The sequence below is a fragment of the Canis aureus genome, chromosome 1 (genome assembly GCF_053574225.1).
Source record: "Canis aureus isolate CA01 chromosome 1, VMU_Caureus_v.1.0, whole genome shotgun sequence".
NCBI classification, from domain to species: Eukaryota; Metazoa; Chordata; class Mammalia; order Carnivora; family Canidae; genus Canis; species Canis aureus.
In genome coordinates this window covers 109,402,127-109,415,168 of record NC_135611.1, presented here as the reverse complement: position 1 = coordinate 109,415,168, position 13,042 = coordinate 109,402,127, and the positions used below count along the sequence as shown (strand labels likewise).

The 13,042-nt window shown below is 44.1% G+C and overlaps 1 protein-coding gene across 6 annotated transcripts in view; it reads left to right on the top strand.

Moving 5' to 3' along the window:
• Positions 1–13,042, top strand: part of SAE1 (SUMO1 activating enzyme subunit 1) — a 108,601-nt gene that overhangs the window by 49,270 nt on the left and 46,289 nt on the right. For all 6 annotated transcript variants that reach the window (XM_077847480.1, XM_077847469.1, XM_077847503.1 and 3 more), the window contains one exon: positions 585–684. In XM_077847480.1, coding sequence (XP_077703606.1) covers positions 585–684 — 100 coding nt within the window. The remainder of the gene's footprint in view (positions 1–584; positions 685–13,042) is intronic.

The following is a 13,042-nucleotide window of genomic DNA, read 5'->3' as shown; positions in this document are numbered from 1 at the left end:
GGAGAAGCAGGCTCCATGCACCGGGAGCCCGATGTGGGATTCGATCCCGGGTCTCCAGGATCGCGCCCTGGGCCAAAGGCAGGCGCCAAACCGCTGCGCCACCCAGGGATCCCTAATTTTTATTTATTTATGATAGAGAGAGAGAGAGAGAGAGGCAGAGACATAGGCAGAGGGAGAAGCAGGCTCCATGCACCGGGAGCCCGACGTGGGACTCGATCCGGGTCTCCAGGATCATGCCCTGGGCCAAAGGCAGGTGCTAAACCGCTGCGCCACCCAGGGATCCCCCCAAGATTTTGCTTTTAACCACCATCCTATTCTGTGAGCTGGTGATGCTCTTTTTTTTTTTTTTTTTTTTTAAAGATTTTATTTATTTATTTATGAGAGACATACAGAGGCAGAGACATAGGCAGAGGGAGAAGCAGGCTCCATGCAGGGAGCCCATGTGGGTCTTGATCCTGGGACCAGAGTCACGCCCTTAGCCAAAGGCAGACGCCTGATGCCATCCCAGCAGGTGATGCTCTTTTTGTTTTAATGGCAAGATTCTGAGAGTAATGTTCCAATTCCCTTCCTTTTTCACCCTTTAGGGAGAAAACCAAAGTTGCCAAAGTTAGCCAAGGAGTAGAAGATGGACCTGATACCAAGAGAGCAAAACTTGATTCATCTGAAACAACTATGGTCAAAAAGGTATGTGTACTATGGGGAGGTCAGAGATCAGAAACCTTGGAGCCTTTTCAGGGACAGGCAGTCACAATTGCAGGCAGAGAAAGCAAGCTTTTTTTTTTTTTTTTTTTAATTTTATTTATTCATGAGAGACACACAGAGAGGCGCAGAGACACAGGCAGAGGGAGAAGCAGGCTCCATGCAAGGAGCCTGATGTGGGACTCTATCCTGGGTCTCCAGGATCACACCCCGGGCTGCAGGCGGTGCTAAACCGCTGCGCCACCGGGGCTGCCCCCCCCCCCTTTTTTTTTTTAATTGCAAGCATGTATTTTTGAAGGGAAGGGTCTAGACAAGTTTGGCCAGTGCTTGTCCCACTTGAGGGTGGCCTCTGCTTAGTGCCAGCCAGCTGTTGCTGTGAAGGAATACGGACCCAGTGATGTCACGTGTGAATTTTAACAATCAGAAATAAAGATTTTTTTCCCCTAAAGGTTTTATTCCTCTATTCATGAGAGAGAGAGAGAGAGAGAGAGAGGAGAGAGAGAGGCAGAGACACAAGCTGAGGGAGAAGCAGGCTCTGCAAGGAGCCCAACGTGGGATTCGATCCCGGGTCTCCAGGATCACACCCTGGGCTGAAGGTGGCGCTAAACCTCTGAGCCACCCAGGGATTCCCAGAAATACAGATTTTTTTATAGGCTCTGTCCTAAACTTTTTAATACCTACTCCCTTTGGTTTGAATGCTGTTCCTTTCACTCGATGGAGGCTAAAGAGAACATGGCTGCAGGACTTAACTTGTAGTATGTGCCCTTTGGGGCCTCTAGTATCTGGACTAGCATCAGAACCACTTCCTTTAGAGCAAAGACCATCCCTCTTAGAATAAATACAGTTTTTTGGATTGGCAATTTAGAGAGGTCCTGCCTAAGTGGGCAGGAAGACAGTTTAAGCCTGAATTGCTTATGCTTTGCTTCTTTAAAATGAAGTGTTCGGGCAGCCCCGGTGGCCCAGTGGTTTAGCACCGCCTTCAGCCCAGGGTGTGATCTTGGAGACCCGGGATCGAGTCCCACAGCAGGCTCCCTGCATGGAGCCTGCTTCTCCCTCTGCCTGTGTCTCTGCCTCTCTCTCTCTCTCTCTCTCTCTCTCTCTTTCTATCTCTCTGTGTCTCTCATGAATAAATAAATAAAAATCTTAAAAGAAAATAAAATGAAGTGTTTGGGGGATGTTTTCCATCAGTTAACCTTTAAGAAGAAAGGGCTCAATGATGAGAAACATTATCTAGTGTGTATTTTTTTTTAACATAGTTTATGTTATGGGCTTTGGCTCTACTGGAATGGCGCAGTGATTTAAATTCATTTTATAGAGAAGAAGAGGGGCAAAGACTTGGAAGGAGATGATCTCTGCAGCTAGTGTTGGAATCTGAGAAGGGAGTCATGCGATGGGGGAGACAAGATGAAGGGGCCAGAATTGGTTTTATCCCACTGGGGAAAGACATGACTGAACCCATATTTACTCTTTGCTTTGTAGATTTAAATGTTAAGAAAGAAAAACAGCTGGTCAGAGCTTCGAGCTAAAATTGCTCTAAAGGGGGGATTCTAAGAGTGCAGAAACCACAAGAGAGACTGCAGAAACCACAAAAGTGGAACTCGTTGAGTTTCCAGCAAGGCTGTGCCGGAGATTGTCGTTTTCTTGCTCTTGATGTTTGTATTGGAAGAGTTTGATTGCTGTGAGTGTGATATAGAGGAATTATTAAGCCCTAATTTTAGTGTCTATTCACAGGACCATAATTACCCCGAGTGAACATTGGTGTTTTGGCCAAAACTTGGGTCCTTTTCTTTCTCCCTTCTTTTCTTTCTTTTAGAGGCCCAGTCAAGCTTTATCTGAATAGCTCCCTGAGTTTGGTGGGGGGAGATAAATTGTTAACTAACACAGGAGTACAAAAGCAGCTTTGTGGGTGCTGTCAATGTATAAATCACCCCCTCTTACAAGTGTGACACTTGGCCTTGGTGTGAAGGGTTTTATGGCTTAAGGGCCTTCTCTGATAGAGGCAGGTCTTTCACATTCAAATGGGGAGAGCCCTAGCTTTGTCAGCCCTTCACAGCTGGACATGTCCGGGAGTCCATACTGATGGTGCCCACAGGGGCGGATCTGGAAACCGCTCTGGGGAGCCACTTTCTCTAGCTATGAGGAGAATGTGGGCAGCCCTGGCAGGCACCCGGTGGCCTTCGCGTACCATTCCTCGGCTCTTTGAGCAGCCTCTTCCTCCAGGGGCCCAATTTGAAGGTATCAAAATATTCCCCAGCTGCCATTGTTAGTCAGCTGTTTCACTTGGACAATTCAGGCTTGGATTCCAACCCCAGAGCCCTTAAGTTTGTGAGGCATTCGGTGCATTCCTGAATGACAATCCCTGGGATTCCAAACCTTGTCTTTGTGTGGCCTCTGGCCAGGGCGCTGTGGAAGGCCAGGCTTGAGCTGAGTTGGGGCTCTGGCTTTGCCACCTTAGAGTATAACAGGCATCATCCATTTTGACAGAGACTGCTCCATGATTTCGAAGTTTTTCTTCCAACCCAAAAGTTCCTTGATTGAGATTATGCCCTTTCGCCTGAATTGTACAGAATAAATAGTTGGGTTATGCTCAAAGTGCAGGATGGGGGTGGGGAGGCAACCACTTCCTGTTTCCTGAGAAAGGTTTTTGGTTAGGGTTCCCTCCCCCCTTCCTTTTCCTTAGGTTCAACCAAATGTTGTATAGCCACTTTTGCTTCAAGGTACACATTGTGCTCCTAAATTAGAAACATTAAAAAACAAAGAGGAAAAATAGAGCTTGTGGTTTTCACACCACTTAGGAGGATACTGGGCCTTTCTAGCACGTGTCCTCATGATAAATAGAAGAGTGGGAAAATGTGTAGCCTAGAGGTAGGTGCTCGGTAGTTGACTTCCTGTGGGCCCAGGAAAAGTTGAGACCGATTTCATCAGAATTGGGTCTTGGGCACAATCCTGATAGAGATATCAGCACAAAGTAGATAAAGGAGAGGGCAGTCATTTCGTGATGAGGAAGTGTCTAGGAAGGTTTTCTAGACGAAGAGTTGTTAGAGTTGGTGCACGAAGGAGAGTTTGCCAAGCACTGAAGCCAGGACTAGCATTTAGTCACAGGAAATGGGATCACCTGAAAGCACAGACGTAGGAACAGAACGACTTTGGCTTCCCTCACCCCAAAATGGCCAGCTCTTTCTGTATCTGTGAATTTCAAAATGCCTATTGTGTGCAAGGCATTCTGTTGGGTGCAAGGAAGTGCATCTAGTCCTGTTGTCTCCATTTACAGCTGCCACCAAAGCTAAGGGAAGTTCTTTGACTTGCCGGAGATCACGCAGCTCTGTGAGAGGGAGTGGAGGAGAGAGGACATATACGGTGGCAAGGGCACAGCTTGCCTTGCCACCTAAAAGGTGAATCCCCTTGGAGTTTCTAGGATAATTTGAAATTTTATGGGAATGATGGAATCAAATATGTGAAAATTTGGAGCTTTCTGGAAAAGCCTTTAGGGTAAAAGGCCAACTTCATGCTCTCATACCTGCTGCTCATGTTTCTTTATTGTGAGGGGCGGCCAGACAGGAGTAGATGCCTGGTGGTGGTTACTCTCCATCACAGCTCTTTAAAAATTAAACATAAGATTTGTTTGTGACATGCTAAGAAATACAGGTTTAATTTTACTTCCGTTTCTGAAATAGTAAGGGACTAATTTGGGCACTGTTAATACTCTTGTCATGAATCAGTTGTGAAATTCCACAGTTGAGTAGTGATTCATTATTTCAATCCCTGTTTCTGAGCAGTTTATGGACAACTCCTCTCTCACCCCCATCCTGAAGGGAACATTCCAGGGACTGCCTGGTTTCATTCTTCCTCTTTGGGGTGGCACCTTGGTTTGTGGTGCTGAGCGAAGCTTGTCAGGGTTTCTCCCATTAGAGTCCAGGCTCTGTAAGGACTGGGTGCTCTTGTCCGCTGCTGTGTTCCTGGTGTGTTCCCTGGCAGTTTGAGCCAGGAAGCGTCTGTTCAATGTGTTGTGGCTTCTCCTGTGATATAATAGGACAAATTTGGAGGTCATTGTCATTTTAAAAAAGAAGTCCTGAAAGTATTTTCTTTGTGATCAACCAAATGGATTAACTTCATACCACAGGGCAGCCCAGGTGGCTCAGTGGTTTAGCGCTGCCTTCAGCCCAGGGCGTGACCCTGGAGACCCGGGATCGAGTCCCACGTCGGGCTCCCTGCATGGAGCCTGCTTCTCTCTCTGCCTGTGTCTCTGCCTCTCTTCTCTCTCTGTCTCTCATGAATTAAAAAAAACAAAAACAAAAAAACTTCATACCACATTAGCTGTCATGGTTTAGTTATTTGAGCTGGGCTGAGAGAACAAAATTCCAAAGAGGACAAGGGACTCTTGGCCAGGAATATTTAGAAGTAAGTTATTGGGTTGCCTAGACCAGGACCTTTAGGCCAGAGGTGTTCAAAACCCTGCTAATTGTCAGAATCCCTTGATTTGGGGGGCAGGCGGCAGGAGATGCAGGGTGCATGTTGCAGAGTTGAGTGTTGGCAGCAAGTATTCCAGGTAGGACAGGTGTGAGTGGGGAGCAGGTTGCAGGGGGTTTTGGTGCTCTATGAGCGAGGGAAGGGGGTGTCTTCCAGCATCACACACAATCCAATGTGTTTTTTATTGTGATATTTGTTACCCCCAAAAATAATGTGACATTAATACAAATTACAGAACATAACAACAAAACACTGTCCAATTTAAAGACCTAAATATTTCCAGTTCTGTTGTACCAATCTGTGTGTTTCTTCTCTGTCTTCTCCCCAGGTCAGGTACATTTGCATGGATTTTATTTTATTTTATTTTATTATTTTATTTTATTTTATTTTATTTTTATTTTTATTTTATTTTATTTATATTTTATTTTATTTTATATTTTATTTTATTTTATATTTTATTTTATTTTATTTTATTTTAATTTTAAGATTTTATGTATTTATTCACGAGAAACAGAGAAAGGCAATGGCACAGGCAGAGGGAGAAGCAGGCTCCATGCAGGGAGCGATATGGGACTTGATCCCGGCATTCCAGGATCACGCCCTGGGCCTAAGGTGGCGCTAAACTGCTGAGGCACCCTGGCTGCCCTGCATGGATTTTAAAAAGAACCCGGGAGCTGGGGCCCCTAGGTAGCTCAATGGGTTGAGCCTCCGACTCTTGATTTCTGTTCAGGTCACGATCTCAGTGTTGTGGGATTGAGCCTTGCATTGGAGTTTGCTTGTCCCTCTCCCTCTGCTCCTCCATGTGCTTGTCCACTGTCCTCTCAGTATTTATCTCTCTCTAAAAATAAATAACAGGTACCCAGAAGGGGCGGTTTAGACCTGCTTGACATGGTGTTTTACCACATGTTTGTGAATCTAAACAATAGAATGTGATGAAGGCGTAAATTAAGAATGATAAGAGGTAACTACCATGGACCCACCACCTAATTTAAAGCGTAAAATTTTACCAGCATGGTCTAGGTCCTCTATCCCTCCCCAACATAAGTAACCACTGTCCTCAATTGTGATTCTCATTCCCACCCATTTCTTCTTACTACATATACATTTCCAAGCGATTTAGAATTGTTTATGCTTTTTAACTGTTTAAAAATCAGGTTTACTTCCTCTTTTCCTTCCTTCCCACCTTCCCCCCTCCCTTCCTTCTTTCTTTCTCTTTTCCTTGCAACAAAGTTTTCTGCCCTTTGAAACAAAAAGCAAACTGAAAAAAAAAAAAAAATCAGGTTTAATATTATATGTATGCTGCCACCTGCTTTTTAAAAGCAGCATTATATTTATGAGGCCATCTGTGTTTGTATGCAGTTCTAGGGCTTTGCTGTCCATTGTGGTTAGCCACTAGCCACATATGGCTATTTAAATTAGAATTAACTGAAATTAAATAAAATGAAAATTTTACTTCTTCAGTCTCCCCAGCCTTGTTTCAAATGCTCACCAAACGTGTAGCTATTGGCATCTGTATTGCGAAGCACAGATACAGAACATTTCCATCATCATAGTAAGTTCTCTAGGATAGCACTGCAGGACATTTTTTTCTTGTGGGTCCCCCCACCCCCGAAGTATTTGTTGTGTGAATGCCTTACTCTTTATTTTATTTATTTATTTATTTATTCATTCATTCATTCATTCATTCATTCATTCATTCATTCATTTATTTATGATAGTCACAAAGAGAGAGAGAGAGAGGCAGAGACATAGGCAGAGGGAGAAACAGGCTCCATGCACCGGGAGCCTGACGTGGGATTCGATCCCGGGTCTCCAGGATCGCGCCCTGGGCCAAAGGCAGTCGCCAAACCGCTGCGCCACCCAGGGATCCCTGCCTTACTCTTTATTTATCCAGTCTCCTATTGATGGGCTTGTGGGTGTGTAAGTTTTTTCTGTTACAAATGGCGTTAGAGAGAGAGAGTGTGTGTGTGTGTGTGTGTGTGTGTGTATGTAGGTAATCTCCTTGGGTAAATGTGTGATTCTCTGGGGTGTATACTTAGGAGGGAAATTTGGGTGTATACAGTTTAAACTTCATGAGACCTGCTAAATTACTCTTGAGTAGTTTTATCAATTCACATTCCAGAATCAGCGGCATGTAGCAGTAACATTTGGTGACTTTAGGCTCTTTTGCTACTTTGCTGAATGAATGTCTACTGCATGTGACAGCTTTGTCTCAGATTGTGGTTGTCATTTGTTAGAATGCTTTTGAAAACTATAGACTCCTGTGAGTAGGTGTGGAAATCCAACCTAGAAATCTGAAGTTATCAAAGTTGTTTCAATTCTGATTTACATTCAGATTTATTTATTTATATATGATTTCATGTATTTATTCATGAGAGACACAGAGAGAGAGAGAGGCAGACACACAGGCAGAGGGAGAAGCAGGCTCCATGCAGAGACCCTGACATGGGACTAGATCCCGGGTCTCCAAGGTCACGCCCTGGGCCAAAGGTGGCGCTAAACCGCTGAGCCACCGGGCTGCCCTACATTCAGCTTTATAGCCAGAGCTGTATTCCTTGTTATAGATGTTCAGTCAGCTCTTTAAAAGTAAAATGTGTGTATAGTCCCAAATGTGGAAAATACAGAACTAGTTGAAAACATGTGGACCCTGCTCCCCAATAATGACTGTCATGTTACTTTTAGTGTTCTTTCTTTTTTTTTTTTTTTTTTGTTATAAGATTTTCTGTGTTTATTCATGATACACAGAGAGAGAGGCAGAGACACAGGCAGAGGGAGAAGCAGGCTCCATGCAGGGAGCCTGATGTGGGACTCGATCCTGGGACCCCAGGATCACGACCTGCTCCAAAGGCAGGCACTTAACCACTGAGCCACCCAGGGATCCCTTTCTTTCTTTTTTTCTTTTTTTTAAAGACTTATTTATTTATTCATAGAGAGGCAGAGACACAGGCAGAGAGAGAAGCAGGCTTCTTGCAGGGAGCCCTATATGGGACTCAATCCACGGACCTGGTATCACGCCTTGAGCCAAAGGCAAGATGCTCAACTGCTGAGCCACCCAGGTGTCCCATGTTGTTTCTACTCATCTACATATGGTAATAAGCATGGGAACAGATAGTCTACTTTGGAGAGAGTGGTTTTAAGAGGCTGTGTTGGTTCTCTTTGCCTTGCCTCAATGCGTTGAACTAGGCTCCTGTTGCATTGATGATTTTGCACTTGCCCACTGTTCTGAGTGGCTCAGCATAGTCCTACTATTTGATGGCTGTCAGACTGTGTGGGAGCATTCATCTTTTATATTTACTGTTGGGCTTTTTGGAAAATGAAAAGTAGGTTGGATTCTGTCAGCTCACAGATATTTATTGACAATCTCTTCTCTGTAGTGCTATGCCTTTCACTGTGGTCCCTGCCTCAGGAAGCTGATACCCATCTGGAAAGAGGCGTGAGAGGGCTTGTTATTAGTCTTAATGAGACTATCAGATTGAAGTATTTAAAGTTCAGAATTGCTAGGAAAGGAAATGGATAGTGGAGGGAAGTCAGGCATTCTACCCGGAGGGATCCATGGGCTGAGGGCAGGGAGACATGGGAGGGCCGAGTGAGGTGCGAAAGTTACCTGTTTTAGTGTTTGTTCTGGTGGCTGTGTCTCCCTGGCCGATAATCCTGGGGGCTTCATCTGAAAGACACTTAATTTTCTGCAGGTGCTGTTTAGCGTATTTTTCTCATTGTAAATCCAGTATCAGTGAGGTGGGTAAGACAGGTACCACCGTTTCTATTTGTTGCACTGTAGATTTAGGTGACATTTTTTTTTTTTTAAAGTAATCTCTACCCATCTATAATGAAGCTTGAATTCACAGCCCCAAGATCAAGAGTCGCGTGCCCTACCAACTGAGCGAGCAACCCTGACAATAATAGACCTTAGGTTGAACCCCCAAAATGGGGCATTAATTAGAGGCAGGCTTTTGTAGCACAAGAAGCACCGAGTAACTATTCTGACCTGAAAAGGGCAAAGACCAGGCCAACTGGGAAGACTTGGAGGTAGTAGGAATTTAGCTATTCTCTAAAGAGCCCTTCTAGCAATTAATGTGTTTCTCTTTCTAACTTTTAAATTCTTAATTCCCAGGAGAAAGAATCTGATTAGTATGGCTTAGGCCATATGTCCACCTCTGGCTCTGTCGCCTGTGGCTGGAGGGGAGGGGTAACATGTTTCAGACGAGGCTACTGGGGTCTTCCTCCTCAAATATCAAAAACTTCCCTAAAAGTTGTCTGCCACAGACAGGCCTAAGAGAGGTAAATTCATTTGTCTGAGTTTACAAGTTACTGGCAAAATTATCAGTAGTTCTGCCCTTAGACTTGGTGAGGTAAAAGGGCCTCTAGAGCCCTAGTGCTCTACAAGGTCCCACTCTGGTTTCCTTTCAGCCATTCCCCTAGTAGGGTGAGGATTCCATGGGATTAAGGAGATATATTCACCTGGGCCCATCTCCCTCACCACTCCTCTTTCAGGTTCTGGACCACATTGTGGATACATGGGACCCCTGGAATCTCTTACCCATACAACCCCACGCTGATTTCCTAGGCTTCTGTGGGCATCTTCCCTGATTTGCCTCTGGAGTGCAAACCATGCAACAATGTGTGCATGCCTAGGCCGGAAGTGTAGTTGTTTTAGTGGGGAAGGATGGCCTGAGTGGCCACACTCAAGTGCAAAAGCCTCTTGCATTGTGGGACAGAGCCAGAGGTGTGAAGAGAGGGGGAAAGTGAGGACCACCTTTCCCTGTGTATTTCATTCTGGCACAGAACTCCTGAGGAATGTGAAAATTCCAAATTTGAACCCAGTCTTCCAGGTGGTAATGAAGAAAGTATATTTGTTAAGGCAGGAGAAGACAATATACTTTAATTTTTTAATAGCTTGTTCATATGATTAATACCTTAAAAAGTAGATGTGATATAAGAATTTCCATTTGTACTTCTGCCCCAGGCCCTGAAAGTTTAGAGTTAGGCCTATGTGAGACTGAGACTCTGAAACATGACTTTTTTCCTCATTTGTTATAGAGTGCCTACACATCAGTGGATTCTTAGCAAGGCAAACTACAAAAATTCTGAATTAAAATTTTGGTAGTTTGTGAAACCTTGTGAGAGTTTGTTTCATCATTGTGAGGCATTCCCAGACCATACTGCTGATGGCTTGATCAGTGTTGTAAGACTTCTTAAAAAGGGCCTGGCGGGATCCCTGGGTGGCGCAGCGGTTTGGCGCCTGCCTTTGGCCCAGGGCGCGATCCTGGAGACCCGGGATCGAATCCCACATCGGGCTCCCGGTGCATGGAGCCTGCTTCTCCCTCTGCCTGTGTCTCTGCGCCTCTCTCTCTCTCTCTCTGTGACTATCATAAATAAATAAAAATTAAAAAAAAAAAGGGGGCCTGGCAGTCTATATTAGACAGTAAATGTCATTCAGCTAGCTGTTTGACTTGACTTTTTAATTTTTTTTATTTTTTGACTTGACTTTTGAGACCAAACAGACTCAGGGTGGGGGTGAATGGGTGACGGGCACTGATGGGGGCACTTGACGGGATGAGCACTGGGTGTTATTCTGTAAGTTGGCAAATTGAACACCAATAAAAAATAAATTTTTTATTAAAAACAAAAAAAACAAAACAGACTCATTGACCAAAAGGTTTGAACATAGTACAAACATATTGTCTACTAACTTTTACAGTGGATTTGAAACCCAAAGGAGTGATTATGGGGAAGCAGAAAGCCACCTTAAAAACTATATGATTGTTTCATCTTCACTAGTTATTTGAACTTTCATCTGTCCGTTCCATTTTGATCCTTACCAAGCAGTGTCAACTGCCTGAGAGCTGATAGATCTTGGTTCACTTAGTTACCTAAATTATACTGTTATTGCTTCTTTTTTTTTTTTTTTTAATTTTTTTTATTTATTTATGATAGTCACAGAGAGAGAGAGAGAGAGAGAGAGGCAGAGACACAGGCAGAGGGAGAAGCAGGCTCCATGCACCGGGAGCCCGACGTGGGATTCGATCCCGGGTCTCCAGGATTGTGCCCTAGGCCAAAGGCAGGCGCCAAACCGCTGCACCACCCAGGGATCCCTGTTATCGCTTCTTTTTTAAATATCTGGGGCATGTGTGGGGAGAGTAAGGTGGGTATGTGGTATGTATATGTAGTGAGAGAAGGGAGGAGAAAAAGAGACCCCGTATCTCTGGAAATTTGAAATTATTTATGCATACGCATATATCATCTCAAACTTCATAAAAGTAGCTAGTACTGAGAACCATTTTTTTTTCTTTTTTTTTTTTTTTTTTTTTTTTTTTTAATTTTTTATTTATGATAGTCACAGAGAGAGAGAGAGAGAGAGGCAGAGACATAGGCAGAGGGAGAAGCAGGCTCCATGCACCGGGAGCCCGATGTGGGACTCGATCCCGGTCTCCAGGATCACGCCCTGGGCCAAAGGCAGGCGCCAAACCGCTGCGCCACCCAAGGATCCCCCCCATTTTTTTTTCTGAGCCATTTGAGAGTAAGGTGTCAAAATGATGCTCGTATGTATCACACCCAAACATTTCAGTCTCTATTTTCTCAAACAAGGCATTCTCCATAATCACAAATCAAACTTCAAAATCAAAATTCAGTGGATGTGTCACTATGATCTAATCTGCAGGCTCCATTCAGATTTTATCGATTGTTCCAATCATGTCCTTAATGATAAAAGGATTCAGTTCAGCATTATGCATGCATCTAGATTTTCATGGTGCTTTTGAAGATTATAAGCCAGTTATTTTTTTTTTTAAGATTTTATTTATATATTCATGAGAGAGAGAGAGGCAGAGATACAGGCAGAGGGAGAAGCAGGCTCCATGCAGGGAGCCCAATGTGGGACTCGATCCCGGGTCTCCAGGATCACGCCCTGGGCTGAAGGCGGCGCTAAACTGCTGAGCCACCAGGGCTGCCCCAAGCCAGTCATTTTGTAAAATGTTCCTTAGTCTGAGTTTGTCTGATGTTCCCTCATGATTAGATTCCAGCTTCACACCTTTGGCAGAAATGCCACAGCAAGAGTGCTGCTCATCCCATTCTGGTTTCCACATGCTCCTTTACTGGCAAAGCTAATTTTGATTGTTTGATTAGAATTATGTCTGCCAAATTTCTCCTTTGAAAACAATTCCTCTTTTCTCTATAATTCTCCAATTATTTTTGGAGAGATATTTTGAAAATATGTAAATACCTCATTATTCATCAGACTTTATTAATTAGTTGATTTTAGATCTGTGACTAATGGATTCTAGTTTATTTAAAGTGTTATAATCTGTTGCTATTTATTTTTTTCCCACAAATTGTTCCAACTTGACCAGTGGGAACTCCTTCATGTTGGCTCCTGTTTCCTCTGGACACAGCCCTATGATTCTTTGCGCATTTCCTTGTTTCAGGCAAAGTAAGATTTTTTGGGCTCCTGTCATACTCTCTCTGCTCTATCGTCAAAATCAACCATTTCTCCAAATAGAAATTTTTCTCTCTGTGGAGTTTAGAAACCAAGATCTGAGTGTTAGGTGTGCTTGCTGCTACCAGGGCATTGTTGCTTTGATGCTTTGTCTGTGGACGTAGCTCTTCAATATTTGTATGATCATACACATGTGGTGGAATCTACATTTATTTCCTTTTTTTTTTTTTTTAATTTATTTATTTATGATAGTCACACAGAGAGAGAGAGAGAGAGGCAGAGACACAGGTGGAGGGAGAAGCAGGCTCCATGCACCGGGAGCCCCATGTGGGATTGGATCCCGGGTCTCCAGGATCGCGCCCTGGGCCAAAGGCAGGCGCCAAACCGCTGCGCCACCCATGGATCCCTACATTTATTTCCTCGTCTATGTATATTGAAAATGAG